Here is an 18556-nt window from a genome sequence, read left to right on the forward strand (position 1 = left end):
CAGGTGACCTTGAAGGAACCATGACCGTCAGGGGGCCGAGCCGGGTGGAGCTCCCTGAGGACCAGGAGGCCGGCAGAGCTGTCCCCCGGTCAGGGCAGGAGCACAAGCCTCTGTGCAGCTGCACTGGCGGCGACAGCAGAGATGGGAGGGACCTGCAGGGCTTCCTGAGTCCACCTGGCCCCCGCGGGGGTGCTCGGCCCCCCGGGCTGGGTGCAGGAAGGTGTCTGTTGAGGGCTGGCTGGGAGCAGGGAGCCCCGGGCTCACTTCATGGTCCCCCCGCCCCTCCAGCACTACGGTCAGAGCTGCCTGTTCAAAATCGCCATGAACATCCTCAACATGCTCTTCACTGGCCTCTTCACCGTGGAGATGATTCTGAAGCTCATCGCCTTCAAGCCCAAGGTAGGCCTCTGAGACGGGCCTCTGGTCCACGGTGCCAGGGGGACAGGGTGGGGGACAGTGGGTACAGAGTCTCAGCGAAGGACCGTATCCTCCCAATGATAAACGCTCCAGCTCCGGAGCCTGCAGGCCTCGAGCCAGGCGAGCTCCTCGAAGCAGAATCTCAGCCCGCGGGCCAGGCCGTGGTCTAGACCCAGGGAACAGGGACATGCCTGAGCAAACCTCCTTGCAGGGTAGGCAGACTGGTCCTCGTCCCCCCACCGTGGCCCCGGCCCCCGGCACTTCATCTAGAAGAGACTGGAAACCACACCTCTCGAGGCCCAGCCCCCCAGACCCACCCGGGCTCTGTTCTCTCCCTGTTTCACCCGCCGCACAGACTAAGAGCCTGGCTGTAAGAGCTGAGCCGGGGCTGCGTTTGCTCAGGGCTGGGTGTCTGTTTGCCCACCTCGGGGCTGCATCACTGCCCCCTGTACCTTCCAGTACGGGACGGACCCGCAAATGTCTCTGCTTTGCTACTTGTAAGCGGCTTCTAGAAGAAAGGCTGGGAGAGAAGATTAGAGCCATTGGCTGAGTGCGGCAGGGCCAGGCACGTTGGATCCCTGTCACTTGGGTTATCTGTGCCCTCCCCAACCGACCTGCCCCTGGGCCTCAAGGACGCTGGGTGACCCGGTTCAAGCAGGCCTTCCATCTCCAGCCCTGTAGACAGGTCAGCATCGCCGGCGTCCACGGACCTGGGCTTCACAGGGGGCGGCTGCCCCAGAGGGGGTATCCCAGTGGCTTGGAGGCTCCCGGCTGCTGCACAGTTTTGGGGGGCGATGAGAAGGAATGTCTTGTTACTAAGAAGATTGGCAGGGCAGCTTTCCAGACCTTCCCTTCCCCACTGTTACTAGGTTGTCCAGACGCAACACAGGTCAACGGGGGGTGAAAAGCAGGAGTCCCTGGCCCTATATTCCATTTCCATTCAGATGTTCACCTGACCCAGGACTAGCCGGGCCAGGAGGGGTGCCCCTTGGCTGTTGGATCCCAATCCAGTGCCAGGATCTGCGTCGTCTTCTCTGAATTTACATTCCACCAACAATTCTCAGTAACCTGCAGTGCTACGCACACCTCGTCACGTGGAATCCTCAGGACGCCTCTCCAAGATAGGTATTAGCTCCTCGTCTTAGGGAAGAGAGGAGTGAAGCTCAGAGCAATTAAGTATTGTATTAATTACACCATTAGTAAGCTGCAGAACTGGGAATAGAAGCCCGTGTGTCTGACTGTAGTCGATGTAATTTCCGCCACACAGAGCTGTGAGCAAGCGTCTTCCCACACCAGGTGTTCTGCTGGGAACTTTCCAGAAAGAGGGAAACCACCTTTGAGGGGCTTCAAAGACAAGACAGACCGTATTCTTACCGTGCCGAGTCTCCCTCTCTCACTGAGAACGCCTGGGATCCTGGCTGATTTTCAGAGAATAAGACCCCTACTGAATGCCATTTGGTGACACTAATGGTGTCTTCCTGTCTCCTCCAGAGCAGCACATAAACGCTGCCTCACTTTCCCTCCCAAGCCCTGTCCCATTTAGGGGCAGAGAAGACCAGGGAATGTCCCTGGCCACCTTCTGTGGGGTCCCCTGCAGTCCTATTCCCAGCCATGAGGCGCGGGAGCCGGCGGGCTCACAGCCCGCAGCAGCGTGCCCTGGGGAGGCGGGGAGGCCGGGCCGCGCTGGGGCTGAGCTTCCGACTCAGACAACAGCCTCCAGGAGGGAAACTGGCATCATTTTCACCCAGTTTTGTGAGACATACAGTTTAAATATTTCAAAGCCTTGAGTCATTCCACTTGACTCGGACGTGTTTCAGATGATGCCTGATGCCGGCTGCAGGGCCCAGCAGGGGACTTCCTGAGTCAGGCTCCTGAGCTCAGGAGAGGCACTGGGCAAACCTGCCCTAAGGAGCACGTGGCAGTGACACCTGCAGGGACCTCTGCCTGGAAAACACTCTCCTTGAATCCTGCACACCCAGGAGCAAAAGCCCGTTTCCCGGGAAGCAGCCAGGTCGGGTGCTCTAAACCATAAAGCACCCAACTTCCTCCATCTCTAGTTTTCTGTTGTGAGGAGATGGGGTGAAATAAGAGAAACTTTTCCAAAGAAGTAAGAGAGCCATCCTGGGGCCATCTGCATTTCACACATGCCAGGGTCTGTCTGTGGTATAAAGAAAAAGGGAAATGGACCTTTTCTGGGGATACCCTGCAGGGGCTTCTGGCAGCAGAGGGGGAAGGGACCCTGGCCTGGCCAGCCAAACAAGCCTGTCCAGTTGGGAGGAGAGTGGGGTTCCTGGATTCTCGTTAAGGAGTAGACTCCAAGGAAAGACTTGCCTGGTGGCGCAGTGGTTAAGAATTCGCCTGCCAATGCAGGGGACATGGTTCAAGCCCCGGTCCGGGAAGATCCCACATGCCGCAGAGCAACTAAGCCCGTGCGCCACAACTACTGAGCCTGCGAGCCACAATTACTGAAGCCCATGAGCCTAGAGCCCATGCTCCACAACTACTGAAGCCCACATGCCTAGAGCCCGTGCTCCACAACAGGAGAAGCCACCACAATGAGAAGCTCGTGCACCACAACGAAGAGTAGCCCCCGCTCACCACAACTAGAGAAAAGCCCGTGCGCAGCAATGAAGACCCAACACAGCCAAAAATAGATAAATAAATAAATTTTTAAAAAAAGAAAGTACCTGAAGCTCTGCTGGAAACATCTAGCTGGATCTGGCCCTAGAACCGGTGCTCCTAATGTGATCGTGTGTTTGTGCCGCAAGTGAGTTTGCACCTGCGAGCGTCAGCTGAGGAAGGACGGTTAGGCAGCAGGGCCGCAGGAACTGACATCAGTCCTGACATCAGGTGTCTGAGGTTGGCCTGCTGGGCTTCCTGCTGTGTCCCTTGGTCTCTGCGGTGGGTTGGCTGGTCGGTCGGTCGGTTTGTAGTTTGGCCTCGTTCTTCCGTTGTCCTCATGGCAATTGATGGTCTTGGTCTTCATTTCCATCTGTTCTGCTCGCCACCTTATGGGAAATAAATTGACTCAAGTAAATCCCTGCCCTGCTCCTAAAAGTCACATTCTGTCTGCAGAATGGGGCAGGTGACAGGAGTGTCTTGAGCACCTAATGGCCAGAGGGAATTTCTCCCTGAGCAGGAGGACTGCCCTGGACATTTCCGATGGTCCCTGGGCCCTACGAGACTGTGCAGGACCAAGCTGGTCAGCATGAAACGGTTTCGGATAGAATCGTCTGAAGTTAACTAAATAGCTGGACTGTCCTCCTATCATGAACAGAAATTTATCAGCAAAGACAGGAAAAAACTTTTAAGATACACTTTATGATAAGCGCTGAAAAATATCCAATGCCTCAGAATAAATCTAACCAAAAACCTCTAAGATCTTTACAGAAGATCTGTGAAATTTCACACAGAGGAGTTAAAGAAAACTCAGTAAATGGAGAAATACGTCATGTTCATGAATTGGGAAAGTCAATGTTACAAAGATGTCATTTCTCTTCAGTACAATCCCAGTTAAAACTCCAGACTGAACTTTAACCCAAGTCCTTCAGGGTCAATAGGACGACCCTGGGGCTTCCAAGGCTTCAGTCCCTCTGGGCAGCTCTGCCATGACTGTGGAGGTTCCAGGGCAGGGCCAGCCCCAGATGCTCCACGGTCAGCTCTGGGGGGTGGGGTGATCATGTGCCTGGAACTTGCTGTTGACCATGACCCAGCGGGTGATGAAGGGAGAAGGGGCCCCAGGCTCCTGCTCAGAGAAGCAGATCGGCCCAGGGAGGTGGGAAGATTCCCGACTGCCCCTCCTCCACCCGGGGCCTCACCCGGGCCTTGGCAGGTGAGGAAGCAGGGGCAGCTGTTTCTGAGACCCTCCCATCCCCTTGGTGCTGCCCGCTCAGGGAGCGGCCACGTCAGGGGCCTGACCCCACAGGTCTCTGTGATCAAAATGCTTTTCCACTCCGTCCCCACCGAGAACAGTCCAGAAAGCGAGTGGAACCAAAGTGGAAACGCTCATGGACGCCCTGGCCCCCGGCTCTCGGGCATAAGAGCAGCTGAAGCCTCGGGGACGGTCCTGATGCAAGAGAAACTGGGGCCCAAAGGCATTTCAACCCAAGGGATGCATGAGGTCTCCAGACCAGCGCCAGGACTGTCTGCAGGAATAAAGATGCTCCGTGCCCACCATCTGTCTGTGAACAGCCACCCACCTCCTGGGCACCTAGGCTCATGCAGCCGAGGCATGGATTCTTAATTTTATTTAAATTAATTCAAATCTGTGTGGCCACGTGGCCGGTGGCTGCCATATTGGGCCACGGGGCTCTAGACACCGCTTCTCTGCAGGCCGTTCGCGGGGTCTGCATCCCTCCATCCGTCCCCCTCACCCCAACTACTCTGGCTTCATGGACCCAGGTGGGTGATCTCAGGTGTGGGAGCCCTGTGGGAAGAGTAAGACGGGCTCCTGGCCCGCATCCCCCATGTGGGTCCCCTCCTGGCCCCCCAGTCATCCCCGGACCTCCCGGGTCCAGTAGCTGCAGATGCCGAGGCAGGCGGTTCAGTGGTCAGCACCAAGCTGTGGGGCCGGGCCAGGCTGATGTGCTCTGCCAGAAAGTCTGAGCTGAGAGTATGGATTGCCTTGGCCTTGCCGAGCACGAAGGCAGCCTTCCCCTCATTTCTGACTAAGCTTATGCGTGAGGGTCCTGGCCCCTGATGCCCCCAGAATAAAGTCTCCTCTGCCATCCTTAGGACGGTTTTCTGTCTTGGGAAGGACTGTTGCCTGAGACACGGTACAGATTTCCGGGGTGAACAGTCAAGGTAGGAAGAGTCATCACCAGCTGACTCCTCCCCTGGGCCATGGCAGAGGGACAGATGAGGGCTGGACTGGCAGAGGGGGCCAGGATGGGGAGGGGGTGTGGGTCAGGGAACTTTCAGGGAGGCCGTCTCCAGCCAGGAAACTGCAGCCGATTCTTCCGTCTGTCCTCAGCTTTGTCCACGTCCAGAACCTTCTTTCCTTGAAGACCCAGCATCTGCTTCCACTTTAGTAACAGCCTTTCTCACATGAGCACAACCTCCAGACAGCTTGGGCTCCCCAGGGGCACCCCTGCCCCAGCAGATGGGGAGGGGGCTTCCGAGGCTGGACCCGCTGTCTCTGGTGTTTCCTTGTCCCCAGTGAGCGAGCCGCTCCCGCTCCGGGAGAGGGGCCAGGCAGGTAGAGAAGCAGGGCGAGCCCCCCAGCAGGTGACCGTCTGACAAGGGAAGGGACCCGTCTGCACAGCTGAGCCCTGCCTGCCTTCCCGCTCAAGCGGGGCTCAAGTTTAGGCCATGATTTTCCTTAACGTCCAAAATCAGCTCTGCCCTCTGTCGCCCTAAAGAAGGCCAGCGGGGGCCACACCAAAGGGCAGGCTCCATCGGGGCAGCCTGGGCAGATGGGGCGAGAGGAGCCAGGGCCGGGCTCTTCCAAGTGCCGGGAAGGCCCCGTAGGCAGGAGCCGTCGGGCTGGGGTCCTGGGAGCGAGTCCTTCCTGAGCTACTGAGAGAACGTCAGGACCCTTTCCTTAGAGCCAGTAAAGGACCAGGAGATGGAGGAGAAAGTGGGGTGACCGGCAGGAAAGGATGCCAGCCAGGGCCATTCCGTCTCCTGTCTGGAAAGCTGAAACTACTAGAAACTGGCTTTGTCTTCACCAGATACTACACTGCAGCTAAAATCTGCTTTCTCTCCAGCTTTACCTCTGGATCCAGCCGTACCACTCGCCCTCATTCCCCTCCTAAGAGTTTTAAGTCAGGCGGACGTTTCTGCAAGGGGCAAAGATTTTTGTGAGGCTTCATGTCTTACAAAACACAGTTTACTTCACTTCTTGCTGACCATCCCCTGCCCCCAGATCCCACCGACAGGGGACATTCTGGAGACAGAGAAGGAAGCCCACCTCCCGCCTCAGCATCACCTCGAACGAGCCGGGAGGGCGGGTAGGGCTGTGGTCCAGACACGCCCTGTTCTTTCTGCGTCCGTTCCTCCGTAATGTGGGGAGGCTGGCTTAGCTGGGCCTGAGTGGGGTCGTGGCCATCTCAGTCTGCCCAGGCTGCTAGGGCAACAAACCCTGCAGAAATCTACTTCTCACGGTCTGGAGGCTGGGGGTCCCAGACAGGAGCACCAGCAGGACGACGTTCAATAAAGGGGGCCCCGTCCGGCTCACAGCTGTGTCCTCGCAGGTGGAAGGGGCGAGGGAGCTCTGTGGGGCCCCTGTTTAAGGACCCCAGTCCCGTTCCGGAGGGCTCCACCCTCATGGCCTCATCACCTCCCAGAGGCCCCCAGTACCATTCCACTGGGCGTTTGGGAAATCTGCAGGGGGCAAACCCCACGGTGTGCGGGCTGGGTCTGCCCCGGGGAGAGCGGCCCTGCTTGTCCTGAAAGAACGTTTATGGATCGTTTACTTGAGAAGCAAGTAGGTAACATTTAGCAGAAACTGGGACTCGGTGGCCGGTTAGCGGCCAAGGTTCAGTGCAGCTCAAACTACCACTAGAAATATGAACGTCTCCTTCTGTTTCCTTCCGACATGGAAAGTTCAACTCTAAGAACACCAGGAGCCACAGCAAGAATAGTCCCTTTTCAGGAACTGCACGGAAACTTAGACATGCTTTCAGGCTGGTGGGCTTCAATCCCTTTAGAACCAAAGCTCCCTTTTGGCAATAAAGACTTAGTACTACTTCCTTAATTTTCCTTAAATAAAATTCAGAGAAAATCTAAATCTTTATGTATAGGAAACTCACACCTATACACATAATGTAAATATATATATGTCTATAATTCCTAAGTCATAATGGGAGAAGTCTGTGTTTAGTTCCCCGCACCCCCTTTACTGGCGGTCTGCAGGTACTCGATGCCAGATGGGCAGGGGGTGTTGAAGTGAAGTCAGTATGATCAAAAATAATCCCAGCACTCGTGGAAAGGCCCTGTGTGGGGAGAGCAGGGCAGCTGTTGCGTCTCATTATTTAATGTGGAGATGATTCACGCTGGGTGACACGGCCACAGGAGAGTCCCTGGGAGGGGATGAGGCCCCTGCACCTGTGAGCAGTGGTGTCCAGACCCACCAGCCTGGACCTGTGGGAGGGGAGGGGGAGGGCTGCTAGCAGGGCTGAGACCCAGACGACGGTGGCAGGAACAGTCCCGGCAAGGCTGCGTGAGCTGGGCCCACCTCCCCTCCCCTGGACGCTGGCAGTCACTCTGTTTGACACAGGAGGGGCCAGGCCAGGTGACGCATCTCTGGAGCTGAGGGCAGGTTCAGCGTTCTCTAAAGTGGGCGCAGGTGGAGGCTGCAGGGGTGCGGTGGGCCACGCCCCCTGGGGCTAAGCCCATTAGGTGGCTTGCGTCGGGAAGGGCGGGGGGCGAGGATGGGACGGTCAGGTCGGGTTTGGGGGACTCCCCCCGGGGCCTAGTCTGTGGGATGGGCCGGGAGAAGATTCCAGGTGGGCAGATGGCGCCTCGCTCCCACCAAGGCTGCCGTCCTCTGCGTCCCCTTCCCCCCTCCGGGGGGCCCCCCATGTCCCTTTCTTTTTTTTTTTTAAATTAATTAATTAATTTATTTTTTTGGCTGTGTTGGGTCTTCATTTCTGTGCGAGGGCTTTCTCTAGTTGTGGCAAGTGGGGGCCACTCTTCATCTCAGTGTGCGGGCCTCTCACTGTTGCGGCCTCTCTTGTTGTGGAGCACAGGCTCCGGACGCACAGGCTCAGCGGCCATGGCTTACAGGTCCAGCCGCTCCGTGGCATGTGGGATCCTCCCAGACCAGGGCTCGAACCCGTGTCCCCTGCATTAGCAGGCAGATTCTCAACCACTGCGCCACCAGGGAAGCCCACCCCCCCATGTCCCTTTGAAGTGGGGTGCCTGCGGACGTTGCCATGTGTCAGACGGCCTTGCCCGTGCTCGAGGCATATCCCCTTGAACCCTCGTCCTGGACAATCCTGCAGCGGGGTCCTGCCGTGGACCCAGGTGCCAAGTGGGGTGGAGGAAACCCTCCCCAGACCCCAAGGGAGCTCAGCCGATCCCCTGTCCCCTCACCCCCGTGGGCGGCGGCAGGTCAGGTGGGGCTCATGCCCTGCCCACACCTGTGCACTTCCAGGCACCCAGAGGCACCCGGTACATCTTGGTGAGATAAATGAATGAGGGCCTTTGAAACCTTCCTGGGGAGAAAAACGCTTAATTCCACAGAGGAAACCAGAGCAGATGTCCGCTTCGAAGTGTGCGCTCCTCTATAACTACTGGAGTGCGGCCCCCATCACCACCACCCGCCCGGGCTCTCCTTGACTCCGGCCCCTGTCTGCTGCTGCCCTTGGCCCCGCCCGCCCCCATCCCGGGCTGTCTATGCTGGGGGGCTCCAGGGCTTCTGAAGGGGCGCGTCACAGGGTGGGAGCTGCCAGGGGCCGGGGGCAGCTGTGCACCAGCCACACTGCCTCACTAGATGCCAGTAATTTCCTTGATTACTGTTACGTCTGAATGACATCCTAACGTCATACAGTTTATATTATCTCTGTGTGGCGGCAGTTACCAATGTGACACCCAGCTGCCGGCTGCACCCACCACCTCCCACCTCCCCGTCCCACGACCCGGAACCAGGCACAGCCTCCCAGCTCACGCCAGCAGGGCCCTTACTCGGCTGGGCACCCTTCCCTGGCCAAGCACACGCCGTCTGCCCACTCCATTTTAGGCCCCGCCTCCCCCAGGTGGCCCTTTCTGCTTCCAGCAGCTCCACGTCCAGCCTCCACCCAGGGCCACCCCGCCACGTCGATCTCTGGGGCCCCCTGTGTCCCTGGAAGGGAACAGTCTTGGGGCAGAGATCCGGACAAAGTCCAGTCAGCTTCCCCACCAGGAAGAGCGTCCGGTCACCTCCTCTGTGTTCCTTGCCTTCTCTCTGCTGGACCCGTCAGAGGTAGACAAGGAAGCCGCGCAGGAGGGGATGGAGAAGAGAAGAAAGCCAGCAATGGCAGTACAGTCCCAGGTGTGTAGACTCCTGTGGACCCCTCTCACCCCCATCCTGCTTTAAAGCTTGTGTTGACTCTGCTCTGGGCGGGGAAGGGGCTGAGAGTCCAGAATTCAGGGACCAGGGCGTGTGCCTGGACCTCCCAGCAGCAGCCCTGCTCTCGGGACCAGAGACAGGATGTGGGCCCACCTGGCAACCCACTCCTCTCCTCCCAGCCCTCCAGCCAGAGCAAAAGGGGCCTGGGTCTCCCTGGGAGGAAGAGTGGTTTCTAGGAACCTGGCAGTTAACTATCTGTGTGAACCTGAGTTTGACAGAATCTAGCCAGGACAGCTTGCTTACGGTCACCAGTCTCAAAGTGATGCTGGATTTCATCCGAGAATCTCAGGACAGGCAGTCCTCACTAGGATTCAAGATGAGACCCACTGAAGGGAGCTTGGGATTCTGGAACCTTCACTTTCCCCCTCCTCCTTCCGCATTCCTGAGCCTTGCCTTCCCTGCTGCTCAGTCCCACCCCCAAAGCTGACCCTGTGCGTCTGGCCTCCCTAGAAGGGGACGGACCAGCTCCAGCAACCGTGGCGGTCGCTGGAACTCACTGAGCTTCCTACAGGTGCAGGCACTTCACTTGTGTCATTCCTACCGTAACCCACAGGTCGCTGTGTCATAGGGGGAAACTGAGGCACAGAGAGATGCGGTTATCTGCTCAAGGTCACCCAGCCAGTAAGTGCCAGAGGGAGGACTCGAACCCAGACACCCTGCCTCTGCAGGTCACACCCTTAACCACTACACCGCCTCTTCCAACTCGGAACAGCTCCAGGAGTGGAGTGAATCAGGGCACAGATAATCCAAGAGAGGAAAATCCAACATTCTCGTGAAGGGGAAATGCATGGTGGGTGCTGGGGCGGCAGCGTCCTTTCCTAGTCACGTGGTGCTAAACTAGGATCGATTTGGTCCACGTCACTTCTGCCGTGGCAGCCAGTGAGTGGAGGGTCGGCGCCCTCCGGAGAAGGGATTATTCCCAGCGGGGCGCTTGCCTTTCAGCCCAGGGGGACACGCACGAGACCTCCTGAGGCTGGGGACCCACTCACCCTGCAGGGTTAGAGATGGCGAGAGAACGTCTTCCCCCCAAACGCCGCCCGCCCCTGCGTGGGCAGCCCTGCCTGGCTCTGAGGGTCTGGACGTTGAGAGGTTTGGTTCACCACGTCAGGGAGAGCCCAGGGCCCCTTTCGCTAACCCTGACTCCTACCAGAGAAAGGACGCGTGACAGGTATGGCCTGGAGGTCAGCCTGATTTCGAGAAAACAAGTCTGATTTTTTTCCCATTCTGTTTCCTCCACCATACTCCCCAAACCCATGTCACCCATGGTTTCCAGCAGTCGAGGAGATGGGTGACAACAGGTGTGTGTGCGAGTGCGTGTGTGCGTGTGTGTGACGGAGAGAGGGGACACAGCTCTTGCACTGAGCACAGGGGGCAACCTTCCTCCCGGGCCCTGCCCGCTTGGGGAATTGGCCAGGTGTGTCCCTTGGCAACCTGTCGAGCCCCCTGGAGGGTGTCGGCGTGTTTCTGGGATGGGTGTGGACGGCTGGGAGGAGGCGCTGACAGCTGGATCTGAAACTGTGTTCATGGTCCAGCTTGGAGGGTTGACGGGGCAGGAAGCGGGTGGACAGGGCAGGGGGAAGCTGCCTCTTAAAGGGACCCTGTCACACACACCCCACCCCCGTGGGCCGTGTGTAAACCTCCTCCGGGCGGGAATTGGTGGGGCTCTGCGGCCAGTGGAGGCCTTGGCCCCGGGCCCACAGGACAGAGGGGCCAACCAAACACGCCAGCGGCACAGCCTGTGGAGGGCAAGGGGGTGGGTGAGGCCGGGCATCCCGGCAGAAGCCGCCGGCCGCAGAGCGCTGGGGCAGGCCTGCCCGTCCTGTGCACGGACACAGAGGAGCACAAGAGCGGGGATACAGGCGATGCGCGGGGTGGGTGAGGGTTGCAGGGTCCCTGGGGGCCAGGCCCCTCCCGGAGCTCGCCAGCTGTTAACCTCTCGTCTGCCTCGCCTCTGCCTGCCTTCTCCCTTTCTGTCTCTCCTCTCATCCACGCTGTGGACCGAGGCCAACTCACCCATCTGTTCCAGGTCCCTCTGGTGAACGAACAGACTCCAGCCCCTTCCCCCTCCTTGAGCGCCGAGACGCCCACCGACCTCTCTCCTCCTCTCGCCCCCAGACCCGAATAACGATTTGCCACTGCGTTTTCTAGGCTGGATGCTGGGCGTCCTGGACTCTCCTCTGGTTCCGGCTTCCCTCCTTTCTCTTCCTGGACACCCCCGCCTTCCCTCCCGAAACAGCTCTACCCACAAAGACGGTTTTCCTCTCTAGAGATAGTCCCCCAGTGTTTTCCAAAACCTGATGTTAAAGCACATGCATATTTGTCGTTTGCTCGGGGTCTTCACTTTTGCCCTCAAAACCAGTGCTTTCCACGTGCCCTGTGATGCCCTGGGAGGACCCTGGAGGGGGTCGGTTCTTTCCCGCTCACAGCACGTGACTCGAATGGGAGAGAGAAGCCTCTCGGCGCCCCCAGAGGCTCCGGGATATTCAGAAAAATACTCTGTGAAGCCAGCAAGGGTTTCAAGTGACCCTCAGCTCACCCACGCCCTGGCCGACCTCTGCTCCCCGCCGGGCTGTCCAGAGTCTCCACGGTGGCATTTCTGCTCTTTTTTTTGGCAGAAAGGCCTGGGAACCGAGAGGTCCCTTCCCCTGTGACCTGACCTCCACACTGAGAATAATAGTCCTGGGACAGCATGTCTTGTGATCCATCTGAGATGGGGCACGGCTAGGAAGGTGGGGGGGAGGGGTCAGGGAGCTGGAGGGAGTTGGGAAGAAATGGGAGAGCACAGCCTCCTGAGACTCAGAAATAGGGAGCGAGAGTTGGCCGCCCCAGGAGGGCCAGGGAGGGGGACCGGGGGGACTCTAAGAGGCCAGCCCGATGCTTTCTCACCTCCTCACCAACCTCAGAAGTGCATCTCCTGGAAGCCACACCTCGTGGCTCAGAGGCTGGGGCATCCCTTGAAGAACCAAAGGGGCAGATGTCCTTTCTTACGGAAAGACAGATGCCCTCGGTGCTGGGCCCTCCCCACTCCACCCCCGGCGAGGACGGCTGTGTGGCTCCCGGGGCTCCGGAACATCCGTGTGTCACAGAGCATTGCTCCCTTTCCCCTGCGCTCTGAGAGGCAGTGGTCCAGATCCAAGAACCCGCCCTCTCTTTGCAGAGAGCCTGCCCGCCCAGGACTCCAAGGACCCTCACAGGAAGGGGACAGCCCTTGGTTGACCAGTTGTCCACGAACTTTGAAACAGTCTTTGAAAAACATTCATCTGTTCCCTTCCCCAAATATGGTGTCAAACAAACAAAATCCATGTATGCAGAACAAAGGAGTGGAGTCAGCATCCTGATCGCTCCCCCTAGACACGACAGCCCCCAGACGCCCACCCAGCCTGCAGGAAAGGCTGTGAGAACCTCATTCTCGTGGGGGGTGCTTCAGCAAGACCCTGAGTCAGAATGATGGTGCTGAGCATGGCGGTGCTTCAGAGACACCCCTGCCCCAAGAGCCGGTCTAGGGTCACCTCCCATGTTACCAAACCTTGGGACTGACCTGGCCTCCGTCCCCTTTCAGGGAGGAAAGCCTCTGTCCGGAGGCACCGGGCCCACCCAGGGCTGGATGCCCGTCCAGGGCTGCCACAAGGGTGACCTTGTCGTAGATGCTGCTCTGGTGCCATGGTCCCCTCATTCATGAGCGTCACACGGCTCACCCCTGAGCCCAAAGGGCCTGACTGCACCTGGACCACGCCAAAGGCCGCTTGCTAATTCCCAGACCACCTCGTGAGGGCCCCCGCCCCTGTTCCCTCCCTCCCTCCCTGCAGGCAGGCCTCTGAGGAGGCGCCGGAGGCCTGGGAGGGGCTGGGGACGTAGGACACGGGCGGCGAGGGGGCTGGGTCTGGAGGGGGAGGACCCCCGCCCCGCTCGGACTCAGCAGCGACGGTGCGGCCCGCCGGCGGCGCTCGGTTCTTGTCTGTCTGACCTTGCTTTTCACTCCCGTCCTGCCGCCCCGTGTAGGGCTACTTTAGTGACCCCTGGAATGTCTTTGACTGCCTCATCGTAATTGGCAGCGTCATTGACGTCATTCTCAGTGAGACGAATGTGAGTATATGATCCCGCCCAGGACGCCTCCGTGTCCCTCCCGCGTTACCTCCTCCGGTTCATTGTTTGGTTTCCTGTTTTACCCCCACCAGTCATCATGCTTTCTCTTGCACCTGCCGCCGTCCTGGGGGACGTGAGCCCCCGCACTGTCCCCACTCTGCCGGGCCGGACAAGGGGCGGCCGGGGCTTCTCCTCCAGGAGCCCCGCCCGGCCCCCCGCCCCGACTAACCCGGCTTCTGTCAGGCTCGGCGAGCACCGGGTACCAGGTGTGCACCTCCAGAACTGTGGAGTGGTAAGAGGGTCCAGTATGCCCACGTAACCTCTTTCTTTTCTCATTTTTTTCTCTTCTCTCCTTTCTTTCATGCTTTTTTTTTTCATTTTCCTCTTCCTTTTGTTTTGTTTTTCTTTGTTGTTGGTTTTTTCCTCCTCTCTCCCTCCCTCGGCCCCTCTGCCCCATGCAGCACTATTTCTGTGATGCATGGAACACATTTGACGCCTTGATTGTTGTGGGTAGCATTGTTGATATAGCCATCACCGAGGTAAACGTAAGTACCGGCGTCCCGCCCTGCGACGCCGTGCCTGCCCCGCGCTCACCCCATTGCTATCCTCCCCCTCGTCGCTTCCTCCCAACTCCTTATTTCCACTAAGTTACTCTTGTTTGTTTAAATTGGTTTAAAGGATTTTCTTTCTCGTTGCCTTACTTCGAAATTTTTTCATTCCTTTTTCTTTAACGTTTGGAACGAGCTAGGCCCCCTTTCCTTCTGAGTTTTGATTGCTGCATCCTTTCCTTCCCCCTTTGCAATTGGCCTAGCATGACACACACTGTCTAGGAGGATGCAGCCCTGGGATCCTGGAGTGAGACGGTGGAAGGGTGTTTACAACCGCTGGGCAGCTGCCGGGGCAGCCCCTTCCCACCCCCAGCATCCGGGAAATGAGCTCTCCCGAGGACTGCGGGTGAAGGCTCGCACTGGCCGGCACTGTCAGCCCATCATATTCACGCTAAAACGGCCCCTCCACTGAGAGGTGGGGGAGAACAGCCCGCACCCCTCTTCTCTGGAGAGGGCTCCTCCACGCCCCCCAACTTGCTGTGGGAGCACCTGGGCCCAGGTGAACCTGCCCCAGAGGACCAGCCTTGCCTGGCTCTCCCCTCACCACCACCACCCCGGCTCCAAGACCTCCTGCACCTGCCCCCGGGAGCTGCCCCTCCTAGACAGTCCCTGTGGCCCCTGCACACGTCTCTCTGCTCCCCGGCATGTTCAACCTTCTCCCGTTATCTATAGGCAAGCCCTCTTGCGGTTGGTCTTTAACATGTGTGGTTTAGTTTTTTGTCAGGATTTTTCCTTGGTTAAGAGACTTGGTAATGTTTGCACAAATGTTGATGCACTGAACCATTGAATAAGAGCACGGAGCAGGTGCTCTAGAGTTCTGATCTAAGGTGTCAGAAACACCCCACGGCCGCCATCGTCCCCCGTCCTTGTCCTTACCCGCCCCCTCCACCCCGTAGTCGGCTGCCAGTCGGTTGAACTGATGTTATTTTATGTCCTGATTCCGCTGACCAGAAGTCCTGTCTGCCCCTTTCGAGCGGGTGGACGTTGGGAGGAGGCTGTTGTGCTTTCCCTGTGTCCCCCGTGTCACCCTGGCCCCCTCCCTGCTCGCCCCGTAGCATAGATTCGATTGCTCCTCTGTCTTGGGGATCCCCCAGGGTCGTCTTTGTCTTGTGGGGTGTGTGTGTGTGTGTGTGTACGTGTGTGTGTGTACGTGTGTGTGTGTACGTGTGTGTGTACGTGTGTGTGTGTGTGCGTGTACTTGTGTACACTCCCTTGACCTCTGCCATTGAATCATTGGAGCACAAGGAAACCAGGCTCCCCACTCAGACTCCATGTCTCCCCTCCCTTGGCACTGCCCCCCAAGTGGCTGGGTGGACCCCAAGTTGTATCCCAAGAGCTGTCACGTCCCTACCTACGTGTATCCACCAGCCAGGGCCTGTGCTCGGACCGAGGGGCCCTCGGGGGAGACCAGGGAAGGTCAGGATGAGCCTGCGTCTGGAGGGTGGGTCCCTGTGGGGAGCCGTGCCAGGGGACTTGGGGCCGACGGCAGGGAGCCGCAGGAAGGTGACTGCAGGCAGCTCCCTGGGTGCAGAGGGCCCACCTCAGTCCCAGGGTCCTCTGGGGCGCGCACCGTGGGCCAGGCCCACACCATGGCTCAGGCTGCCGTTTTCTTTCAAACTACTGCTATTTTTAAAGAAAAAGACAAAGGAAAAAAATTCTAGAGTATAAAATTTCTACCCCCAAAAGTGACTGTTGGAATGGGGGGTGGTGCAGGACCCCAGGAACGGCACGTGGAGTCACACGCAGACCCTCCATTTGTACAGCAGTTTCCGTTTACAATTCGCCTCGGCACCCAGCTTGTGTGCCGTGAGCCTGAGCTTGACAGACGAGAGTGACCATCCCCGTTTGCCGACGCACCCGTGAGGATGGAGCGTGCCGGTGCCTTTGCTGCCCCTCGGCTGGAGCCCAGGCCTACCGGGGCGGGGGGCCAGCGTTCTTGTCTGTTCAGTCCATGACGCCCTTTGATGAACACGTCCATCTCATAGCCTCCTCTCGCGGACTCCCGAGGGCCAGGATTTGTTCAGCCCTTGCGTTCCATAGTCTGTATCTTTAAATAACCACAGGAGGTGTTTTATTTTCTAAACGAGAAGTTATCGGCCCAGCCCCGCTTCCAGTTGGGAAGCCCCTCCAATTCCTCCCAGTATCCTTCGCCCACATGGAGATGCTCTTCCCTCTCCAGATTGAGGAGTTTGTGAAAAGTCACATGAAAGGTTGTCTGAAGATAAAAACGGGGACAGCGTGTGAGATGCAGAGCAGAGGAGGTGTCCAGAGCCCCACCACTTGGCCCCGACTGTTTCCCACTCCCTCCCACACATCCAGAAAGGACACCCGCGTCATCATCCCGGGTAGGGGCCGGAGGAGAAGGCTGGACCAGGGTCAGATCAAGTGCTCGAGTCCTGCTTCTCCTCACCCCCACCCCCCACCGATCCGAAGGGCATGATGAGTTACGGTGCTGGGTTTTGAAGCTCAACCAAGAGCATCCATTTAAAACCCGGCCGTAAACTGTGCAGCACTGCTGGGCTTCCCTGGTGGGCAGTGGTTGAGAGTCCGCCTGCCGATGCAGGGGACACGGGTTCGAGCCCCGGTCCGGGAAGATCCCACATGCCACAACTAAGCCCGTGCGTCACAACTACTGAGCCCGCGCGCCACAACTACTGAAGCCCGCGCGCCTAGAGCCCGTGCTCCGCAACAAGAGAAGCCACCGCAATGGGAAGCCCACGCACGGCAACGAAGAGTAGCCCCCGCTCGCCGCAACTAGAGAAAGCCCGCGTGCGGCAAGAAGACCCAATGCAGACAAAAATAAATAAATAAAATAAATAAATTTATTTTTTTTAAAAAACTGTACAGCGCTGTTAAAGGGGAGAGACCGTGGCACCCAAGCAAAGGACGATCTTTCCAACCCCCCTGCTGACACACCAGCCAAGGACAGATGTCATAGCCCTCGTTCCCGGATACACTCGAACTCTTGGTCGACGGGTCCAGCCAGATCAAAGCAAGCTCACTGACCACTGCCCACGACTGAAGCCAAGATGGGCCTGTCCCACAAGCACGGACATGGCCCTGCACCCTGACGGTAGCCAGGATAGTGGGACAAGTTATAGGGACGACAACGCTTCTTCTCAGAGGCAGGACCGTCCACCGTATGGTTCTGCCTTCCGGCCATAGGCAGGTCATGGGTCTGGACCCTCGCTGGGCCAAGAGCTCAGCTCCAGGCCTCCCCGGATGTTCTAGTCTTGCTGTTGTCACAAGACCTCCTTTTGCAGACAAATGCTCCACTCCAGCCTCAGAGGCATCCCTGAGGCTCTCCACCTGTAACTCCTCATCGTTGACAATTAACCTACAGAGACCGGCTCTCCTTTCCCTCCCCGACTGCTGTGTGCATCCCAACCGCCCTCCAGATATTCCCCACGTTCAAAGTCATCTCCCCTCAAACAGCTCCGTCCTCCTGCCTCTGCCAGGCTCTGGTGCCCCGCCTTGGGAAGTGGATTCCCCAGCGACCCCAGGAACAACTGTCACTTCCTTCCACCGTGGCTGGAGCCGGGCACCTGGGATCCATTATGGACCAAACAAAAGCCCGTCCTTGGGAGCTGGTGTCCTAAGGCTGCGAGGTGTTCGGACACAGAAAATAAGGAAATGGTGCGGTACGTGGAGAGCCGAGAAGTGCCAAGAGACGGGATTGGAGGAGCAGGGAGCCGTGGAGGCTGGTGCCATTCTCTGTAAGACGAGCTGTACCAAGGAGGGGAGTTTGAAGAAAGCGAAGTCCTGAGGGAAGTGAGGCGATGCCCTTGCGGATCCCGGGAGAGGAGCTTTCGGGCAGGACGAGCAGGGTGCGGTGGTCAGGGAGGGGAGCAGGCTGGGGCCTTCGCCTGAGCAGGAGGAGGAGACTCTAGCACCTTTGAGAAGAGGTGTCTGTGGTCCAGGGACCCCTTTGCTGTCTGCGGGAGTCAAGGGCAAAGCCCTGCACCATTTGGAAGGTGGACGCAGCCATCCAGGTGGGAGGGGACCGAGTTGCAGCAGACGTGGTGGAAACGGTCAGGTTCTCAGACTGTTCTGCGAGCAGGACCCACGGCCTCTCCTGACAGACTGGACGTGGGTGCCAGAGAAGGAGGGCTCCCGGGAAGCCGTGGGGTCCTGGCCAAGCAGGGGAGGATGGAGCTGGTGTTGGCGGGAGGGTGGGAGGCGAGGCCCGTCTGCACGAGGAGGACGAGGCTCGGGGGGGGCTGTGTGCTCGACTGCCCAGCAGTAACGTCAGGTGGACAGGCGGACGCCCGGTCTGCGGTCAGGCATGGCATCAGCAGCACAGCGATGGTATTCAAGGCCGGGACGGGTGAACAGCTGAGGGAAGAGGAGAAATGGGGGGCTGAGCAGGGGCCTCCGTGCTCGGGGCCACCTTGAC

The 18556-nt window shown here is 58.6% G+C and overlaps 1 protein-coding gene across 10 annotated transcripts in view; it reads left to right on the plus strand.

Annotated features, from left to right (window-relative positions):
• The window catches only part of CACNA1C (calcium voltage-gated channel subunit alpha1 C), a 474002-nt gene that overhangs the window by 414629 nt on the left and 40817 nt on the right, over positions 1-18556 (plus strand). For 4 of the 10 annotated variants that reach the window (XM_082636564.1, XM_082636556.1, XM_082636561.1 and 1 more), the window contains exons 29-30: positions 289-399; positions 14014-14097. In XM_082636564.1, the coding sequence (XP_082492690.1) occupies positions 289-399; positions 14014-14097 (195 nt within the window). Of the gene's footprint in view, positions 1-288; positions 400-13468; positions 13553-14013; positions 14098-18556 lie in introns of all 10 variants that reach the window. The other 6 variants (XM_082636558.1, XM_082636562.1, XM_082636563.1 and 3 more) reach the window with 4 other exon arrangements.

Source organism: Mesoplodon mirus, assembly GCF_964341445.2.
Source record: "Mesoplodon mirus genome assembly, chromosome: 11".
NCBI classification, from domain to species: Eukaryota; Metazoa; Chordata; class Mammalia; order Artiodactyla; family Ziphiidae; genus Mesoplodon; species Mesoplodon mirus.